Below are 21,853 nucleotides of genomic sequence, written 5' to 3'. Positions count from 1 at the left end.
AAACAAAAACCAACAGTAGAAAACTAGTTCTTGTGGAAGCTACAAACTAACCCTCCACCTACCTGGACAGTATTCCTGGATATAAAATATGTAATACTTGAATTTAATAAAAAAGCCTACAGACCAACCTTCTGAAAACTATTTTATTACATATACAAAAGCTGAACACTTCTGTAGAAAATTGTCTCTTCATCTCCAATAAGTAATGCTGGTTAGTGTTCTGCATGATGGGTAAACACAGCAGCAGTTCAAGCCCAGTTTCTCTGCCCTGTGGAGTACAATTCCTGACACAGCTCGGTGTCGGTGAGCAGCAGGAAGACTGCAGTGTCACTCCATATGCCAGCTGCATGCACAAGGCCATCTCCTGTACCCACCCTTTCACTCACTGCTCCTGCTTTTACCAGCAGGATGGAGCCATGAGACCAAACAGACAACATTCAAATACCAAAAGAATGAAAGTAATTAGGACTAATACAGTAATTACAAATTTTCAAAACATTTATGATTTCTAACTCAGATTTCTATTTCAATACCATTTCTAGCAAACGTTTGCTTCTGTGTATGTTCAAGTCAAGTTCCTTTGGTACAAAGAACACTCTTCTGATGGTCATAGATAGATTTCTTATTGAAAACATTATTTTTGTACTGAACTATGTATAGTTACAAAAAAACCCAAAACACAGTAACGTAGGAGGGGCTCATCTGGAAGCCAGACTACAGCTTGGAGAGACTTGAAGAGCGTCCCTAACCTCACATACTCGTTACAGCAGAAGTTTGTAAACATGAGCCATCACAACACTACAAGGCATTCCTCTAACATGATACAAAATTAACAATTTAGGCTACTAAAAATCTATGAAAACTCATCAGGCAAAAATGTTTCCATACTTCATTTCATGGGGTATGTTCATTGTCCTTATTAAGAGAAATTAAAGGAAAAGTATACACAGCAAAAAAAAACCCCAACTATTTTAAAGACTGCACATTCAATTATGAAAGTCAATTGTTTCAAGGCAGTAGGTTTTATATTTACAGGTGAATGACCTCTGAGTATCCCTTTAAGTGCAATTTGAAGTGAAATTTTTGAAAGAGTTCTGCAATGATATAGTCCAGGCTATCATTCTGGATGCTTAACCAAGAACAATTTCAGAGACTTTTAAAACCTGGGGGAAATCAGTGTTCCCTTGATAAATCTGCCCAACCTCAGAGCACTGCTAACGTGGCTACTCATTACACCAGTGACTGAAAATCCTCAGTCCAAAAGCAGAGGGTTTAAATGAGTATTGTGTGGAATTTACCTAAGCTAGGTTTTCCCTTTGAACACATACACTGCCAAACACATCAGCCAAAGGAGTGTTCCTGACTGTGCAAACAAGAAAAGGCAGCAGAGGGAGGGTTTGTCAGAGACAGGCAGGCACACGTATTTCCTAAGGACATCTAACCATGGTCCATGGGATGCAGCCGGCACTTTCTCCAAAACACACAAGGTGCTCCACCCAGCCAGTTGGCAAGGACTTGCCAGTTCTCAAACCAGGGGGAATTACTAAGCAGTAAGAGTATCAAATCTGCTTGTTCATTAACTTACCATCAATACACACACCTCAAATGCTTTTTTTCCCCAAAGCTGGAGTCACTGACTTCCCACAAACAGCACCCCATAGGCCTCTGGATAACGTGTAGCAATAACCACATTCAAGCCCCCTCCCCAGCTCTCGGTGCTCGCTGCTGAGCTGTGATTTGCTGTAAGCTTGCTGCAGGAACCAGGCAGAAATGCACTTGAGAAGGTTCTAACCAGGACTCCGTTCAAGACCCGACCACCTCCTTGTCACTGCTGCTTCTTGGGCGGAACACGGGATCTGGCCACCGCGATGGGCACTACGGAGAGCAGCGCGAGGAGCAGCGCCCACAGCGGGCGGTAGAAGAGCCAGCCCACGGAGATGGTCAGCAGGGACAGCGAGCTGGCCACGCACAGGGCAAACGCCTTCAGTCCAACGTTAACCAGGTCCCTCACAACAGGAAACCAGTCCACTGCAGAGAGAATTAAACATGGCATGAAGTAGTTGGCAAGAGGACAGTTTAAAAGAAAGTCTGATTCTGGCCAAGGATCTGCATGCTAATGACTGCAATCAAAAGACAGATTCAAACTATTTATCAAGAGCACTGGATTAGGTGTTTCAGCAGAGCAGCAGTAAGACATTTGATCACTAAGCTACAGCTAAACATATAAGACAATGCTATCCTCATCTCTTCAGACAGGAAGTAATCCAAAATGAACTCTGAAGATTTGTCCAAGGCTTGAGATGCAGAGGAGACAGATAGCCTCTCAGTTACGCAACATGTTTTGGGCAACTGATACAAGCTGCTAGCACAAAGACTCCTTTCTGGCAACAATACATCTTGGAGCAGCATGTATATGGATAAATAAATCAGAAAAAAAAGTTCACAGCTACAAAGCTAGTATCTTTGATGTCTGAAGTTTGTACAAGTTTGAGGCGTCTTGCTTTTCTGTTTTTACTCCAGCATTTTTCCATACTAAAAGGATAAACAGAAACTTTCTTTGCTGTTTGTTTACAGTAGTGTAGAATAACCAGAGACAAAACTGTATTCCTATACTACAGGCGATTAGGACCTGTTGGGGGACCAATTGTGTGTGGGAGCAGAAAGAAATTGTATTGCAGCACGCTGAGTTAGATTTGAAAGAACCAGCCCAACATGTGCTTCAGCTTTTTATTTTGGCAAGCACTGGGCTGGGATCTTCTGAGACTGGCAGAAGATATTTTTGGAGGGTTTTTTAATGTTCACAAAGCAACCACTTGGTTTTGGGGTCCTGTTTACCTGAAGTTGCCTACAGTGACTTTTCAGATCAAATCAAGTCTGAGTTCAAACCAGATTTCTCCTTGTCTCCAAATGAATTAACTCTCTAGAGGTTACGATCTTATTTCTAGATCATTTTACCTTTCTGTGAAAAACTTACCTAATGTGTAAAAGATTCGGGTCATCAGGCTGATGCCCACAAACATGGAGAGCCAGCCTGCTGCACGGAGGGCCCAGGTCTTCACGGTGTTACTCTCATGCTCCTTCTGAAACACCTCCTGAAAGCAAACACCATGCAGCCTGTTTCTTGTTCTTTTTCAAGATCCTCTTAATTCCAGTATATTATGAGCCAATCAGAGCCAAGAGCATTTTAGGAGTACAATTTATCTTGTAGAAGATACATTGCAGCTCATTCTGCAGGGTCTGTGCAGTGTGGCAGTACACTGCAACAGACTGAACAGTGCAGCACAGGGAAAATTTGCCCTCTTCTTAATTAAAACAACCTAAAAAACACCATTCAACACTACCCACAGGCAGGAAGCACACAGATTTTGCTGCAATTTGATACATTCAACATTACTGGGGAAAATAAGACACTAATAAGTAACTGTAATAAAGAAGGAAGAGTCTAACTTCAGTCTGAAGGAAGAGAGAAAAGGCAATATCCACTGATGGCTGAAGGAAAGGTGTGTGAAAGAGAGCAAGCTGGATGCAAGGAAGAAAAGCTAAAAGGTATGTGTGCATTTCATCAGGCAAAGCAAAGCATCTCTGCGAGAATTCTGAGTGAGATTTTTTTCAAAATGGGTGGTGTGACCCTCTGGCTCAACAAAACGTTCACATGAATACAGCTGGGACATTAGAAAGCACTAAATGGTAAGAGATGTGTAAGACTGATTGATTAGTTGTATATACAAGTACTCAATGAATTACTTATTTGTAACCAGTTAATTTTCAATACAACAAAATTCTATCTAATGAAGTTTCAGATCTTACAGCAGAGGGTTGATTCTATTGCTACTCTTTCAAGTCAAAACAAAGCGTTTTTAACTACTTTTGGGAACCCCTGTAAACTCTTGACATCTGGGTTTTTTTACAACAGGGCATGAAACAATCATTAATGGAAGCAAACCTACTAAAAGGAGTAAAGGAATCACCAAATTACTGGAGCATGCAGGATTTATTGACGCATAATGCTCTGCCTGAAGGCTCTTTCTCAGTCAGAACAGTAATAAACACTTCAAACAAGCCTAAACTCCTGTTATTAGGAGCTGAAGAGAGAATAACTCTTATGGTTTATTTAATTAAACCCTGATTTTTACTATTTTTACATGTGACCTGTTCAAAAGCACGTGCTTGCATGTGTAAGTGGGAAACAACCAAGGAGTAAATAAAAACAAAACGGGAAGGCGCAGAAACAATCTTTAAAGCAAACAGACAGAATGCGCAGAAACGTGGAAGGGAATGCAGGCTGTTGTCCAAGAAGGAGAGAGAAAAGCCAATGTTCGTACGAGTATCTCCTCCTCTAGGGCAGGTCTGAAGGAGACTAGGAATTTCCTCTTCTGCACTACCACCTCGAGTTTTAACCCTTCACTAGTAGAGTGTGGTATCTCACCTCCACAGAGAGGTCCCCAGGGTACAGAATCTCCAGAACATCTCCAGACTTGGTATGATATGGAACCAGCTGATCACCTCGCTGCCGAGCAATCACAGTCACCTTGAAAGAAAGGGAAAAATATTTACTGGTTACTGAGTTGGGAACAGAGCTTGCAAAATACAGAAACAGCTGAAGACTCACCTTAGCAGCAGTGCCCAAATAGGGATCATCTCCACTCAGACCTGCATAGAAGAAAGAGACACGAAGGTCTCCCACCTACAAACAAGAGAAGATTGGAAGTCAAGAAAGATTGTTTTACAAAGGGGAATCACAGGAAAGACAACTCAGCACAGGAACATCCTTTATTCATCAACACTTTTTCTGAACATTTATGTCAAGCAAGAGGATAGCCAGAATGATTTCCAAGCTGTCCTTTTTTCAGGGCTAGCTGGCAGCTGAAAACAGGAGAGCTCAAATGCTGTTTTGTAATATCCTCTCTGATTATGCTGTAGGAGCACATGATATGCTCTGTTCATTCCTCGTCATTTCATCTTTTGGCAAAACAGGGCGGGCAGCACAATCTGGCAGCAAGCTGTTTGACTGTACTCCTCAATACAGCAAGGCAGAGGTGGAACCCACCTCCCAGCACCATCCCTCTCCATTTAAAAGCTCAGCAGACTCAAGAAAACAGAGAACAAAGGAGCAGGACAGGAAGCTGTCGGCAAGAGCAGCGCTCATTCTGAAGGGCTGCACTAAGGGAGTCATCCTATGTGATGGTCTGCACTCCATTTTCTATACATTTAGATTGAAATGGGACATACCCCAACTCCTTTTTCACACCCAAGTAATCACTGCTTTAGTTTATCTTTCCCATCTTACTTCTGGACGCCTGGGGTTGTCACTGTGATAAAAGTAATCTCCTCCTCGGGTAACATCAGCATGGGGATCCTCCAGGTGTGACAAGCTCAACTGCTTGAAATCATCAATTTTATCCACAAGACCTAAGCAGAATAAAGCATCAAGCTGAGGCCCAGTGTCTAACCTGGAACAGCCAATTTGCTGGCTGGTTTCCTGATTATCACTTGACAAGACAGCTATTGTGGAAAGAACCAAAGTCCGCTGCTGATGCAACAGCAGACACAAAGCCAGTACAAAACAATCCTTACCCTTGGAAAGAACAAAGCTGCCAACCTGGACGTTAGGAGAAACAGCAGTGAAAGACTCCACAGCCATGGCACTGAGGAACAGAGAGAGTCCCTGATTAGCCCCAGAATTATGATCAAACTCTTGATTTGCAGTGTGTAATATACAGCACAGAAAAGGTTCTATGGTAAACGTGAGGAGAGACTCAAAGAGCTAAATGACTGTCATGATGTGAGAACAAATCCATCAAGAAACTGTCCACACTGCATACTGTTGGAGCCATTAAAATAAGTTAAGACAAGGCATGACTGCTCTGAACTGCTGTAATTTCTTTATGCCTTTGTCCTCCCAACTACCAAAAGAACAACAGTTTCCATCTACTGCACTCCATTATGAAATTAGTCATTTAGCTTTCATCTTTGATCAGATCCAGTGACAGAATTCAGAGGGACTGTGCCAGATGGTACCTGACCTTGGGTTTTTGTGTCCAATTTCTCGATCAAAGTTTCTGCTGTTCACAACTTCTGATTTCCACTCTGTATCTAAATAGAATAATAAGAAGGTTGAAGAAAAGACACTCAGATCTCAGTTACCAAAGACACCTCTCAATCAATCAGTTCTAGGTTACACTTCTAGTAATACTGTCTACATAAATATCTATGATAGTCTCTACTGTTCCTTAGATCCATCCTCCCAGCATATTAACAGGAAATGGCAGGATTTAGGGTGAAAAAAGGTATTTTAGGGATAAAATTATAATTCAACTTTGCTCAGCTTTGCTGTTGGCATCTTCCATGATCAGGCTTTGATTCCTGGCTCCACTCTTTGGGAATAAGCTGGTTTTGTGATAACAAGGGGCAGGGGGTAAAGGGAGAAGAGTCTGGAGTGAACTTGAGCCTTGGAAAGGGTGAGTCCAAATGTGTTTTGCCAACAACCAAATCACTGATTAAATATTTAATTGACAATAAACTTTCCATAGGGTGAGTCTGTTTTGCCCATGATGGTAACTGGAAAGCCATTTCCCTCTCTTTCTTTCAATCTGTCCTTCACTCCTGCCATTTCCAGTTTCTTCCCCAGTCCTGCTGAGGGGAGAGTAATCAAGCAGCTGTGTGGGTCCATGGCTGGCAGCCAAGGATAACCCACCACAGCTAATAACACGTAGACATTTACGGGACAGAATCCATCAATCTTGAGAGGACAGCTGTTTTTTCAGATGGCATTTCTTTTTGTTCCCTGTCACTGTGAAGCTGTTTTTCATGGCTCACAACCACCAGCTTTGCCCCTTAGGTACCTCCACGCTACAGGGTCCCCATGCTTCACTCAGCTGAGTACTTTTATATGATCACACCCAGAAACTGCTGTATGCCAACATTACACATCTATGTGCTTTAATCAGATAAATGAAGCACAGAGACCAATCTCCAAATACACGATGACTCAGAGTACTCTTCTGCCACTGGGTAGATCAGAGTAACGCGCCCAGTTCTGCTCCTGCCAAAAAGAGCACTTGGCAAAAGCCACAGTGCACATCAGAAGGTGCTGGTGGTTTTCACTGGCTGGTATCTGAACAGGTTCTCAACAGGCTCCCTTACAGGCTGGAGCTACACTGCTTTTCCCTGTCTATTCTCTTCTGCTCACAGCTGACATATTCCCAATTACTGCATGTCTGAAATGTAATCTCAGGTATAGCTCTGAACATACATCCTATCCCTGGAAGTTCCTCTGAACTTTTAGGGGTTTCAAAACAAGACTCAAATTTTCTGTAGCCCTTGCTTGCTGACAGCACATCTCCTTTCACCTCAGTTACTTCAGGAAAGGGAGGTCCTGTCATTTGTTTAAGATAATTTTTGCTTTTTTCTTCACATTCCTTTCCTTTTTTTCCCCAAGAAGAAAACACAGGTTTTACAACAAAACTCAAAATATACACACACATGGAAGTCCAAAGTTACATGCAATAAAGGAAAGGGACTTTCTGTATGAATACTTACTGTATGAATACTTTGTCTCTTTCTTAATCTCCCCATTCTCTTCATATTCCCTGCAGAGGAAAAGGGCTGGGATGAGAACCAAAACAGTGCATACACACCCCTGCTCAGGGCAGAATACACTTCACCAATGAAATGCACAGACAGATCTCTGGCAACACAGACTTATCTTTATACATAACCTAACTCTTCTCTGAACTACCTGTTCTGAAGATGCAGATTCTCTGTACCAGGAGTAAACTATACACAAACGCTCAACAGCCACAACCCTTTTATTCCCATGCTTCAAACAAGGAGGTGTTGACTAGATTGATGAGGAACAACCAGAATTGAATACAATGAGACAAGCTGGCCCAAACCAAGTCTTTAACAGATGCTGCACCATAAGCATGCTGAAACTGAGAAAATATTTTTCACACCTTCACAAGTGACTTCACAACCTCTGACTTTTTTTTTAATGACATGAAAGACATTTGGAGTATGAATTCTGGGCAGTCACACCTACATAATAGCTAATAACCTTCATACTACCATCAGTGGAATTATTAGAAATAGCATATTTTTTCCCTATTCGAGTTGCAACTATTAGCAGAGCAGTTAACATCTCCCAAGGAAACTAAAGTGATTGTCTAAAAGAAAAAAAAAATCCAACAGCTCTAGAATTCTCTTGCTATAAAGAGGTTTGTTTTGTTTTGTTTTTTTCCTTAGGTCTAAGGAGAGAAAAAAAAATTGTGATAGGATCCTGGTAATACAACAGCCTTATAAACAACTTTTAAAGATTACTTTCACTTACTTGGAATCTTCATATTCTACCCACTGGTACATTTCCACGTTACGCTTAAGTTTGACAGCTTGAATGGAGAGCCCATAGCTGGGGTCAAACAAAGGCTGTGCAAAAATTAAAGAAAATACATATCAGTCTAAATGCTGTACCTCACAGCCTCAAACACTGTACTTTGATTACTGAACCCATTTACGTACCTCACTGTACAGCTAGCACTATCTTACACACAGGTGAACACAGTATAAATGTTATGAAAAATAAAAAGGAATGTCTCTTTACTGGCAAATCTGACCTGAAGAATCATAATCAAAAGTTACTGCTATAGTGAAGAATGAAACCAGAACTGCTGACTATGGGTTTACAGGTTTCAGTGTTTAAACCAGGAGATTCTATTTTGCTGGAAGGTGCTGTGTTACCTTCTGCAATGTGGGTGGACCATGGAAAATGTCACCACTACTGAAAAGTAAGAACTTGCAAAGCTCCTGTGCTGCAAGAGCCTGAAGACTTTACAACATCATGAACACACAACAGGTTCCCTACATAAATGGCAATTGAAATGAGCCACAAAGGCAGTGTGAGAGTAAACAGAGCTAGAGCTGGCACGTGGCTTGGGAGAAGAGAGTCCAAGGCCATTCAGCATCTCCCTGATTTCAGGCCAAGAACCAAAGCTTGAGTGGTAGCTGGCAACGCTTAGAGGAGGAGAAAAGCCACGTGTCTTTTCCTGGATATCAAACAAAACTTTAGTTGGCAAAGACTTTTCCTTCCCTTCAAGCTTGAAATACTCTTCTCTCCAAGGTACTATTTTATTTACCTTAGATGTACTTAGAGCACCAGCCAAGTGCACCAGTCTCCCCTCATTCTGCTGAGAGATACTGTGGATGCTGTCAAGACGAACCACAAGAGAAAGCCCCTCATCGAGAGACTTGGCTGTCCTTAAAGCTCGTCCCTGCAACAAAGAAAACAGAAATCCAGTTGTGGACATCAACATCACAGCAGTATTTTGTGAACAAGATTAGCAGACAAGTGAGCTGATGACCCAAAGGAATGCTTGCATACTCAGCTCAAGGCATATTTTTGAAACACACTTGTACTTCTCCATTCCCTGTGATCCAGTTTGGGGCAGTACTTCTCACCCAGGCAGCAGGACCATTAACACTGACTAAGCTTCTCAAACAGACAGAAATTCTTCCTACAAGGGTCCAAACTTACTGCTCTTCACCTCTTACCTTGTTCATCATTCCTGAATAACTGCAAAAACGATACAAATTATGGTTCATTTTTCCACATACCTATACTGACTCCCTGGCAGAAGTTTTCCCTGCCTTACCATCGTATCCTGGTGTGCTTTTTTTCTGCAAAGTCATCAAAGTTGGGAGTAGTTATTTTTCCTCTTATAGAGGTATGAAAGGAAGCCTCTAAGTGAAAAATCCACAGAATTCTGCTCTCCACTCCAAAATTGCCAAAACACGTATGTTTTCAATGGTAGAGTGTTAAGATTCCTGGCTAACCTTTTTTTTTTTTAAACTAAAACCAAGACATAAAATAATACTGAGAAAAAATGAATAAATAACACCCCCAATTTTGCAACATGGGGGATGAATTTCTTTAATGTAATTATAACAACACTAGAAATGAGAACCTTTTGTTATCTCAAGAAAAAAGGGAAGGCAGGAACGTGGCTGGCTCATGCAACCATCTCACCACCGACTGTTTCTTCATCAGTTTACAAGTTTTGGATCTTATCTCTCATCACACACTGCTACTGTCTCTACTACACCTAGTTCTAGAGAAATACTACCTGTGGCCTGTGGTTTCACTTTTCTATTATATCCTGAGCATAAGCACCAGGTCCCCAGACAAAACCTCCTCTTCTCATGGATCAAGCAATAAAGCTGTGTACAAACACTGACAGTATTGCACTTACTTCGTTGGTGAAAAGAAGGTAGAAAGCCAGCAGAAATGCCACAAGTCCAATCAACATGCCTCCAGAAGTCTCACTGAACCGCTCCAGGAACCCTGGTTTGCGTTCACTTGTGATTTTAACATGCTCTTTTCTGCTGCCCATGTCAGAGAACTGTTGGAAATAAACCAAAAATGCCATATTGGTGCAAAAGGGGAAAGCATTCAGTTTCAAAACAAGTCTTCTAGCTTTGTTAGCACTGCTGCTCTACAGAGCAGATCTCTTGCCTTGGACCAAAACTTTCGCATACTTATTAGATGCCTCATCACACTTTTGATACCAGAAATGCATTCCATAAATAAAACTCCAGCCTGATAGAAAAAACCCAATTTTTTTATAGTGGTTCTACATTTTCAACCTTCCTTCAGTCTGTCTCCAAGTTCTGTATTTGGTGTCCACACCCTGTATTCAGGCCATGACAAATTGAGTAATAGCCCTGAATTCCTGACCGACTAAAACATCGCTATAAATAACAAATTATGATTCACCTCACCAGTAAAAAGAGTGCCTGCACACTCTAAAATAATTATAACCATAGTAACAATAACTTAAAACAAGGCAGTGACACGGGACAAACACGAGAGTCCAGGGGTTTATCTGTGCGTACACGGGTTGTGGGGAGTCACCAAATCCAACTTCAGCACCCGCACACGGCCAAGGCAGGGCATGGCGCTTCCCTGGCTCATCCGGAGATGCCCGGCGGGCTGTGACCGGCACAGGGCTCTGGCCACAGCCCGGGCACCTCGGGGGCGAACGGGCCGGCCCGGGCGGCCGCCACACGGAGCACGGAAGAGCAGCGGGGCCGGAGCAAGCAGCACTTACGTTCCTCGACATCCTGAGCCTCTCACTCCCTCCGGGATCCACAACTCAGGGGCCGCCAGAGCCGCACACCACCAGCCGCGCCCTCCTCCGCCTCAGGGCTCCCCCGCCCGCAGCGGCGCACGCCGGGACGCGTAGTTCCCGCCGCGGCTAGGAAGCCCTTCCTTCCTCCTTCCCTTCCTGCCTCCCTCTCTCCCCCCCTGCGGCCAGGCGCAGGGCAGGCGGGAGCTGTAGTGCGGCGGGGCCGGGCCTGGCGGAGCCCCGCGGCCGGCAGGAGGTGCGTCAGCGGCCGCCGGCGGGCCGGGAAGGCGCTTCCGGAGGCGGGAGGTCGCGGCGTGGAGCAGCGGCGCGGCGCTGCCCGAGCGGTGCTGGCGGGACGGCAGGAGCGGAGCGGCGGGGCCTGTGTGCGGCGCGCTGCGGGGGAAGGCACCGGCCGGCTCCGCCATGTCCTACTGCAGGCAGGAAGGTGCGCGCGGGTGTCCTCCCAATGTCACCCCGCCGGGCGGGCTCGCCGTGAGGCGGCCGGGGGTGGGTGCGCCGCGGGGTGACCGCCCGCTCCCCGCAGCCCATGAGGGGGGAAGGCGCAGTCGGAGTGAAGAAGAGGTGCGGCAGCCGCCCGCGGTCCGTGCGTGGCAGTGGCAGCGCTGTTTCACCTCCCGCCGCCGACCTTTCTCCTCACGGAGGGCGGGAAGGGCGGCGGGGCCATGAGGCGGCAGCGCGGCCTCGGGCGCGGGGGGCGGTGCGGCTTCGGAGCGGGCCGGGGGTGCCCCGCAGGGACCGCGTTTGGCTGCGGAGCGGCTGAGGCGTGTGGGCAGGGCAGCCGGCCGCGGAGCGCCTTCTGCCCGCAGGGGTTAAATTTAGCTCAGCCTAGCTGAGTGGCCAGAGGTGTGGGATTTTGCCTTTTTAAGGTTGATGGACAGGGTGGGTAGAGTGCGAGCTTTATTTTTCTGTATCCGTACTATGTTGTACAGGTTGTGGTATTTATGAGGCTTGATTACTTAAAGTGGGAGATCTATAGATAGATAGATAGATGCATGTCCACATCTATATAGATATATAAATATCCTTGCCCTCTTAAATAATGTGAAGTTGCTGAATGTAAGGTTTCAGACTGGGAAAAAAGTGCCAGTAGTTCTAAGTGCCATTTTTAAGTTATAAGCTTGGGCGCAGACTACTGATTATAAAGTGTATTGAGGTAGTCATAACCTATGGATCTCTTTTATGCTCTATGCTGTGCTTTAATTTTGCGAGATCCGTAAGTTGCCTTATGCAACTCTACAAAGTTGCAGTGACGGGGTTAGAGTTCATGTGTTTCTAGCTCCTTTTATTTAAGAAATGACTGAACATTCCACATTGTAAAATTTGCTGGAGTACAATGCAGAGTTGTCAGAAAACTGTTTCCCTTCAAAAAAAGTTTTAGATTTATCTGTTTTTCAGACATGTTTAAATGTATGGTTACTGAGCAAAGTTAAGTTAACTGAACAACTGCTGGCTGAGGTCACAGTGAGGGGCCAGAAGATTCAGTTTCTAGTATGCCAAGTCACTGTAGTGGCCTTTATGAATTTGGAGAATTCTTGGGGACTTTACCATTTGTTTTCCACTCAAGGAATACTTAGTTGTGTGCTCAGAAGAGTTTCAGCTAGCTGTTCTCTGCTTGTGCATGCCTCAGAGTGGGTGTTAGAGCTTTGCAGGGTTGTTAGAAAACTAAAAACACTGAAATTTCCAGCCAAGCTTCCCCCGACCCTGCTGCGGAATGTTTTGGGTAAATCAAGAGCAGGAAGTTAGCTTTGTTGGATTTCTATCCCTTGTAATATTCACAGCACCTTTCAATGTAGTTAATTCTATATGGTGACGGTTCTCTTCAGTTTTTAATTCAGATGATTAGAGTAAAATACTACACTAGTCTTTAGTGAAGAGCACTGTTATTAATAAGTTCCTATTAAACACTTTATTGTTTTATTGTAGTTTTTCTTTCACTCTTCCTTTTTTTTTTTAAGTCTAATCCCTTCATCTGTGTGAGTCCTGGTATTGGAGTAATTTGAGTTTGTTTTGAATCAGCTTTTAACCTAACTGTTTAATGAACTGTACTGTGACCTGCAGCCGTGACAGGACATTACTATGAAAATTGGAGCTTTAGAATAACAGAATTTCAGTGTGTATGTGTTCCTCTGAACTAGTAACTGTTCTAATTGAAGGTGATTGTTCAGTACAACAGTTCATTCACTATTAACATTAGTGCATCACATTGAATATCTCATTACCTTGTGGTGTTCAGCAGTTTTGTAAATGACTCTTTCTGTCTCAGATCTCTCTGAACTTTTGCTTCTTGTCTCCTCCACGGTAGGAAAAGACAGAATAATATTTGCAACCAAGGAGGACCATGAGACACCAAGCAGTGCTGAGCTGGTTGCAGATGACCCAGATGACCCTTACGAAGAACAAGGTCAGTAGTGAGCAGAAGAATGGAAGTAAGGGGTGTTACATCATATATAAAACCAACAGAAAACAAACCCTGTATGAATTAGAAAAACTTAGGCATATTTAAAGACTGACGGCAGCTGGTTATGCAGTAAATACCCAAACTCATGGCAGTTTTAACTGCCTGATTAGGACATCACTAATGATACCCTTTCTTACAGTATTTCTTTTTCTACACTTGTAATGATTTCTCTTAGTGGCCTCTTCAAATAATCAGTTGATGGCTTTTAGTTTTGGTTAGTAGCCAGGGATATGCAGAAAAACCTTTTCCTTTTATTAATAAAGTTAGAGCCTAATCAAGTGAAAATTATGGTTGTTCTCTGTTTTAAGTAACACCATGTAATTTTCAGAGAAGCTGGAGTGAGTTACATATCACTGTCATTGATGTGAGTTGCTCACCTGGCTGTGTGCAGCTGAAATTACCTAATTTGATGATCTCTGAATATTTGATTTAATATCAATTAATATCTGGCTAATCCTATACTATACTGGTAGCAGTATAATCAGTATCTTTCAGTGGCACATGACAGGTAAATTCAAATTATTGAGTTTTCAACTGTAATCATCTTCCCTTGAAAAGATAAAAGTTTTCATGAAGATTACAGGTTCTTGTATGAAGTGCCTCTAACCTGCAAATAGAGATTTAAGAGAGCAGAATATTTCTGAGACCAAGACTTATAATATTCTGGTTGCACAGAGTGTGTTTTAAATTGTTTCTAATGTGTAAATGAAATAATGTTCTGATCACGACGATTTAATAAATTTTGCCCTGGGTTAATGATTATCATGAAAGTCTGTGAGTTTAGGTTAATTTTTTTCTAATTGCCTCTACGTTTACAGGTCTTTTGGCCTCTTCACCTTGTGTGAAGTGATTTCATTGGTTTCAGCTCAACTGAGATTGAAGTAAATTCTTAAGACTGAAATTTAGTTAGAAAGTGAAAGTTACACTTTCTGAAGTGGTTCTGAGACCTTTAGAGGGCAGCATTTAGGCAGTTTACCAGCGGGAGCTCACAGGGTCTCTTAGCTGATACGGTGTGTAGTGTAATTTGAACCACACCTTCCTATGTCATTAAAATAACTTTTTTTGTACATAGATTTGTGTTGAAATGTTACTGCATTTATCTGCCTATTTTGGCTTCATTACAGCTGTATGTAGTCAGTTCTGTATTTAAAAGTTTTGCTCACCTGCACTGGTAAGTTGATGATCCTTTGTGACATACATTTGGGTAATAAACTAGTCAAAATTAAAAGAACCACTTTCTTCTTGTTTAAATGTCATATCAGTTGATTGCTCTTGTGTGTATTTTGCTGGATATGGAAAGGCTGTGGTGAGGATGAGAGGTGATGGGGTTGGTTTCCTAGCAATCCTGCATTTCCAGAATGTTAGGTCACTTTCTTCTCAACAGAGATCAGAGAAGAAAGGGGGAAAGCCAGGAGCTTTTTATGTCACCTTGCAGTGACAGTGTGTGTCTGTGGGATTCAAAATGAGAAGCTCTATAAACTATGTTTAAATACTGTCAGTAAGTTTGGGTGGGGGTTTCTTGTTTGGTTTTCTTTGTTAGTTTGTTGGGTTTTTTCCTTAGTATGTGGTAAGTTATTGCCATGTTTAAAGTCTGAAAAACCACTTGACCCAGGGCTACCACGCATTAGATCAGAACAGAGAAAATGGACATATCACACAGTACAGCTGCATCTAGTGGGAGTGAAGCTTATGGGCATGAAAGACATGGGTAAAATAGTTTGGAATATGTTGAAATGCTGAAGCTCTGGCTTGCATGGCTTTTATTTAAAAGAAAATTGGGAAAGGTTTTGCTGTACCTAATGTAACAGGCTTTTCTAATTTAGCTTCTACTCGGAATACAAGACTTGGTTTCCAGTGTTCAAATTCTGTTGTATAATTAAATATAAGGACTCTTTTCATCTTTTCTGCTGCGCCAAAGAGACCAGTCATATCTGGGAAAGAATAGATGCATTAGCTAGACCTACCATAATCTGCATTGTTTTCTAATACACCTGAAACTTGTGTTTGAGGTTTTGGTTTTTTGTAGGGGCCTTTTTCATACTTGAGATAAACATCTAGTTTGGTATTTGGTACTTTTTGATAGTTGTTATTTTGTCCCAGACATTAACACACATTAGTCTTTGAGCAGTCTATTTAATTGAGTCAGTAGATTGTTCAGCAAAACTTGTGTTCTGTTTCCCTTAGGATAAAAAAAAGTTGTATACTACTCTTATTTCTGTCAATATTTTGTTGTTGTATCAGCTGGGACATTTTGGTAGGCAAAATGTTAGTGACACACTTTAAGTTAAAAACATTGAAAGAAAAAAAGCCACGTGAAATGGCAAGGCAGACAAAGTGGAGTAAGTTCAGGTTAGCATTCCATACTGCAGTGAATATCACAGTTCACTGCCTGTGCCTTTTGACAGCTGTGGCCAATGGAAACAAATCGAGAATTCATTTACCGTGGTTTTGAAATAGTATCGTTAATAGCTTCTTTCTAGTCCTATGTGTTGCAGATGGTGGAATTTAAACATGAAAGATTCCTGGTTTTCACTGACATCTTGGCTGCCATCAGTTTGAATAATTTTTTATGTTATTAAGCTTATATGAAGAAGAAGGCACTGATGAGCTTTATGCATGCAAAGTGATTTTTATTAGTGTTACAGCTGTGATGGGAAAGTTGGATAAAAGTACTTATGGAATTGGACCTCAAACACAGATTGTTGCTGGTCTTTCCCCTCTGGTTTTCTGGACTTGTTCCTGTCATCTTATTTTAGAGACAGTTTTAAAGTGGTTTCTACAGGGGACTGATGGAGCAAAACCCCACATTCTTTTAAGAAAGAACTTGATGAATGATCAGATGTACAGGACTGTTTCTGTGACTGATGATGTGCCTTTCAGTCCTGCTTCCTGTCATCTTACACTGTGAATCCCTGGCAGATAAAGTTGCTTTTGGGATGTTTGTCATGTAACAGGGAAGAAACTCTTCTCAGAACAACAGTGGGACTTCGTCACAGCAAGACCAAAGACAAGTGTTGACCCAGATGCAGATGGGCCTGCCTTTGTCCATGACATGAACAGGTTCCATGAGCCACCAGACATTAGGTTGTGTGATGCCAGCAATCAATTGCTCACACAAATCTTGATCTGCTATGATGTAAACAGGGTTGCTTTTTCTTCCACAAGTGCAGGTTCAAGTAGATTGTGACTCACTGGATCAGTGAGGTTCAGGCTGCATTTGAAATTTTAATTCAATTTTAATTAAAAGTAGTAATCCCATCTATTGCAGGCTTCCAGCTCAGGAAGAGCAATGGATGAAATCTGTTTCTGATTTAATAGTGTTCTAAGCTTGCTGATGGACTTACTCATTGATGTGTGAATTCTGCTGTGATTATGAATGAGGAAATGCTTGCTTTATTCATCTGTATTTTTGTTTTGTTTTTCTAAAGCATGGTTTCTGTGCACAGAATATCTGAAACTGATGCTATTTCAGTGATAGGTGTATGTCAATAATCTTGTGATGCCACAGAATACATCGTTTATGGGATAACTCGCATTGTTACTAAGATTTGCATGTTTACAAGGCAGGTCTGGTTCTAAAAGGAGCAATCTATTTTAAGAGAATTATTTTACAAGTGGTTTTATTGCTGTAGTGTCTTCAGGAACATTTCAAAATCTTTTTTTTTTTCTTTTTAAAGTGCTAGGAATATGACTTTAAAATGACTGGTTGATATTAGTGAGGAGGAATAGAGGACTTCAAAATCTACTTTACAAAGCAAACTGTGTTTCTTCTGTACTGTATGATTAACATCTTTCTGCTTTATGTCACCCCTGGCAGTGAGGAATCTGGCACCAGCCACCCATTTTCTTGTCTCAGAAGTCCTGCTTTTCCTCCAGGTAGCTGGAGATGCTGTGATGCACTGGACTAGGTGTATCATATCAGTACAGTGAATGTTACAGATACTTTTCAAAGCCATCTTGCCAAATAAAGCATGGTCCATGGAAAATGGCAGTATTACTGTAGTTGACTGAATCATGCTAAGGACACTGTTACTTTCTGTAATGAAAAAGAGTCTGATCAATGCCGAGATTTGACTGACTCAGTGTAATTTTCTGCTGAACTGTGTTGGCTGAGTTAGAGCACATCGCTGATGAATTGCAAATCACAGTAAAATATTCCTTTTAATATAGCAGTAAATGATTGAGCTGCTTTTGCTGTACCAGTCAAGATTCATGATATTGCAGCCTGGTGTCCAAGGAGTTGCACCTGGGAGTGAAATGTATGTCTGGAACTTTGTGATCCTACAGGACAAAGACAAGAAATAAATTTATTGAATTCTGTGACAGTATTTTAGATAATGTCAAGTTGTTTCAGGTCCTAAATATAAGTTCATGTTTGAATCAGAATTAATTCAACCTTTTTGTCTGCCAATGGTATTTTCATATCCCCTTCTAAAGGGAAAGTGTTTAAATTTAAGGTTTATGCACATGCTGTCAGCTTCTGCAGAAACTCAGCCCAAAGATGACGTTAGAAAAGTGTGTTAAAGAGGAGGAGAGCAAACTGTTCAAGTGGAGAAGAAACCAGCTTGGATCATAGCACAGTAGTTCTCTTGTTCTTCATAGATGAACATACCTGTGTGTGTTCATACCAGGTAGAGAAAGGAAATGGAGATGTATTTATTGCCTTAGAGAAATGCATTAGAGACTCTAGAAGCCCAAGGGACCAAGTCTGTTATACTGAATTTCTAAAATCAGAGGAAAGGAATTCTTTAGCTTGCTGTGTGACCTTCATTGTGTAAATCAGTTGCCATCTCGAAGAACATACGCCCTTAAATCTTCACCTTGCCAGTCCATCAGTGAAGTACTTCTGTCATGACTTTAACTGTTCCAGAGCAGAAGTTTACAGCTGTTGCAGTTTAGAGTCTGAAGTGATACTTAACTCCTTTCAGTTGTGTTCTAAAGTACAATTTGGTTTCTGGCAAACAGACAGGCAGGCTTGCTCTCACTGTTTCTTGTGTTCTGTAGCACGTGACTTAATCTGTGCTTGACAAATACACTGATTTTTTTCTTCTTCTTTTTTTTTTTTTTTTCAGTTCTGGTCTTCCAGTTAAAATTTGAGGGGGGAAAGTTGTGGGTTATTATTCCAGAGTTTATTTAAAACAAGAAGAAAAATGCATCCATTCGATTTGATTTTAAAGATTTCTAGTCTTAATACTGGATTTAAACTCTAATTATTTGTATGGCATGATTTTTAATGCTTGCTTGTTCCCCTGACAGAGTCTGGCAAATCGATTGACTTGATTTCTATCTGTTTTGCAGTTCCCTTAGAATATTCTCAGTGGTCTGTAGTCCAGGGAGAAGGACTTAATTCAGAGATGGATAGAGAACTAATCTCACTTGTGCCCATTAAAGGATTATACAGATCAGAGGGAGAAACAGACTGGCTGAGAAGTGAAAGGTGTTTGTCAGCCTTGAAACTACAGAACTAAGATAGCACTGTTGGTACTTGAGGTCACACCTGCAGCCCAGCAGCTGTCACTGAGTGAAATCAATGTTCAGAAGGAGCATTAACTTTTCTTCTCTCTTGTTTGTTCAGGATTGATATTGCCCAATGGAGATATCAATTGGAATTGCCCATGTCTGGGTGGAATGGCTAGTGGTCCCTGTGGGGAGCAGTTCAAGTCAGCCTTTTCTTGTTTCCACTATAGCACAGAAGAAATAAAGGGATCAGACTGTGTGGACCAATTCCGTGCCATGCAGGAATGCATGCAAAAGTACCCAGATCTTTACCCTCAAGAGGATGAAAATGATGAGAAGTCCAGCAAAGATTTGGAAGCTGCCTCTATGGAGGCCTCTGCTGCCAAAGAGGAGAAGGGATCCAGCTAATGAAGATGCAAGGAGGCTGTCGTCTCCATTTCTCATTTTCAGAGACATGGACTTTTGCAGTGTGTCTGTCTTCTGAGTAGTGAGGAAATGTTTCACCATGTTCTGTGCACTGTATCATAATAAATAACTTATTGCTGAAGGAGAAATCTCAGAGCTACAGCCTTGCAAATAAGTACTGCAGAAAGAGTGAGTGTGTGTATGCACTGTGTAACCTGCTTTTGGACACAGTTAAAACTTTAACAGCTGTTCTTTACCCTCAAGTTTTCCTTGAGTTTTGACTTGAATAATGTCTTGAAGTACATAGCTTTCAACTAAATTCCACTGGCACACCAGGTCTGTCTTCATTTCATTATGTTCTGATCAGTAGCTGCTTTTTTTTTTTTATGTATTCCATTCTGTCAATAGAAGTTGCATTAAATGATTGTTTTTCCTTAAAGATTTTTTTATTTTTTTGCCAAAGTGATGCTAGACATTGAAAATGGCCTAGATCTAGAATTTCTAAAATAATTTCAAATGGTCTTATTAGATTATGGTTGCATTTTATTACTGGCATCAGATCAGGACTGCCAGAAAAATGTTGAAATGCACATCTTTGATTTCATTTACTTACTGTGATGGCTTTTGCATTTTTAAAATTGGTGTGTTGTGCAAATGATGATTAAGATGAATGAAAAGAATGTTGGTCACTGGCTTTATTTTTGCAATGAAAATACAGCTTTGGGGTTTGGTTATTACCTTCTCCTTCAATGTATAAATGGGCACTTGTAAAATACTTTGAGAATACAATAAATTGTTACCTGGTGTAATGATCTCAAAACAGATACTGTGACTGAAGTGCATATTAAAAAGCAAATACTTTTTACCCTCACTGGAAGCTTCTGTGTCTTTATGGTGTGGTGTTTTGTTTGGTTGTTTTTTTTGTTAATACTGCTTGGATTTGAGAACTGTTCTATGCTGTAAGCAGACCTTGAATCAATTTGTGGGTTGTGAGGATCAGTTGCTGCAGCTTGTCAGATTTTTATTCTTATGTTGTTCTTTTCTCCCCAGCCCAGGCAGGAAGACATAAAAAACCTAAAGCATTTTCAGTAGCTGTAGTGGACTGGATCATGAACCAGCAAATAAACATGAACAACTATTAAAATATTTGAAAATTACTTAAGAGGTTCAAATAATTTAATACTTCACCATAGTTTAATAGCTGTAGATAAGGGAATACTGCATTGTTTGTCTTTCCTAGCAAAACATAGGCTGTGAGAATTTTTCTTTTACAAAAGAAATTGTGGCTGTGGCTTCAGTAACTTCATTGCAGATTGGTTTGGGTTTTTTTTTTCTCTCCTTATGCATTGGTTACCTCACCCAAAGCAGAAAAAGTAGTAGTGTCAGTAATGCACTCCACGAAGTCCAGCAATGTTTAAGCACTTGCCTTTCTCTGTGGGCAGCTCTCTGGAGTGCTCAGGAGCACTAATTTGATACAGCACTCTGGTATCTTGTTTGCATAAGTGAACTCGGTGCTACTGATGTTTCTGAATGTTTGAGGGGAATTTCTGTGAAGCTTTACAGTGTATTTGAGGTGTTTGTATTTCGGTGCAGCTGTTGGATCCTCAGAAAAAAATTTGTAGGCAGTTAAGTGGCTGACAACTACTCTGTTCTGACAAGAGTGGTAGCAGGGGGCATCTCTGCTTTTTAAAGCAACTAAGTGACACAAAACTTCTCAGTGGGACTCTTTCAGGCTTAGGAAGCCCAGTGCCAACTAAACCTGAGTAAATAGGCACAAAAGCAGCAGAGATAAACTTTGGCACTTAGGCAGTTGGACCGTGCAAATGAAATCTTAGGCAATTGATAAACACTGGACACCAAATTAAAAAAAAAAATTCACATTCACCTAAGCTTTTGGTTGTTCAAATGGAAATGCAGTGCATTCTCTGTGAGGAAGCAAGAGCTGCTTGTGAAGGGGTGCTCTGTTCTAACAAGTTGCCTCCTTTTTTTCTCTGTGCTTTTCTTTCCCACGTGGCCTCAGCGCTCTAAAGAGCTGGGATTTATCCTCTGTATTTGTAGCATCTGTGTACAAAACATCAAATGTGAGAATCTTGGCCTACAGTAGTAGGTAGTGACGTGCATTTAATACAGACAGAGGGAACCTGGAGCATAATCTGACGTGTTTGAAGGTGTGTTTAGGATGGATTTGCTTTCTTCTGACTGTTGTGGCTTGGTAACCTGTCGTGCTACATCCAGTACAGATAGGAAGTATGTGTAAGGATCTTGAATCAGAAACTGAAAAGCACTGTGTAGTATATTTGAAGTGTTTTGAGGAAGGAAGTCATAGCTTTAATCCTAAATAGTTCTTGTGGAAATTTTTTTTTGCTATATAAATTCGTTCAGTTGTGAATGC

At 41.5% G+C, this 21,853-nt stretch overlaps 2 protein-coding genes across 2 annotated transcripts; one reads left to right on the top strand and one right to left on the bottom strand.

The window, feature by feature from the left end:
* Positions 1-129: 129 nt before the first annotated feature.
* On the bottom strand, positions 130-11,231 carry TMEM43 (transmembrane protein 43). The gene is made up of 12 exons (XM_069028074.1): positions 11,103-11,231; positions 10,245-10,394; positions 9,132-9,266; positions 8,330-8,424; positions 7,540-7,589; positions 6,024-6,093; positions 5,575-5,645; positions 5,288-5,409; positions 4,610-4,684; positions 4,427-4,528; positions 2,975-3,092; positions 130-2,028 (listed from the first exon to the last, which is right to left on the bottom strand). Exons 1-12 carry the CDS (start codon positions 11,112-11,114, stop codon positions 1,826-1,828), a joined length of 1,203 nt encoding a protein of 400 aa, XP_068884175.1. The 5' UTR covers positions 11,115-11,231; the 3' UTR covers positions 130-1,825.
* A 172-nt stretch (positions 11,232-11,403) lies between these two features.
* On the top strand, positions 11,404-20,332 carry CHCHD4 (coiled-coil-helix-coiled-coil-helix domain containing 4). Its single transcript, XM_069028075.1, has 3 exons — positions 11,404-11,565; positions 13,444-13,542; positions 19,175-20,332. Exons 1-3 carry the CDS (start codon positions 11,544-11,546, stop codon positions 19,462-19,464), a joined length of 411 nt encoding a protein of 136 aa, XP_068884176.1. The 5' UTR covers positions 11,404-11,543; the 3' UTR covers positions 19,465-20,332.
* The last annotated feature ends 1,521 nt before the right edge of the window (positions 20,333-21,853 follow it).

The sequence above is a fragment of the Aphelocoma coerulescens genome, chromosome 12, assembly GCF_041296385.1.
Source record: "Aphelocoma coerulescens isolate FSJ_1873_10779 chromosome 12, UR_Acoe_1.0, whole genome shotgun sequence".
Lineage (NCBI taxonomy): Eukaryota > Metazoa > Chordata > Aves > Passeriformes > Corvidae > Aphelocoma > Aphelocoma coerulescens.
Note: the sequence above shows the minus strand (reverse complement) of the source record. Positions and strands in the feature narration are given on the sequence as shown.

Coding starts and splice junctions, on each gene's coding strand:
- TMEM43 (XM_069028074.1), bottom strand. Junction 8,425..9,131: donor GTGCTCTAAGTACATCTAAG/GTAAATAAAATA, acceptor ATTTTTGCACAG/CCTTTGTTTGACCCCAGCTA. Junction 6,094..7,539: donor AGAGACAAAGTATTCATACA/GTAAGTATTCAT, acceptor TATTCTATTTAG/ATACAGAGTGGAAATCAGAA.
- CHCHD4 (XM_069028075.1), top strand. CDS start 11,544: ATGTCCTACTGCAGGCAGGAAG. Junction 11,566..13,443: donor GTCCTACTGCAGGCAGGAAG/GTGCGCGCGGGT, acceptor CCTCCACGGTAG/GAAAAGACAGAATAATATTT. Junction 13,543..19,174: donor TGACCCTTACGAAGAACAAG/GTCAGTAGTGAG, acceptor TTGTTTGTTCAG/GATTGATATTGCCCAATGGA.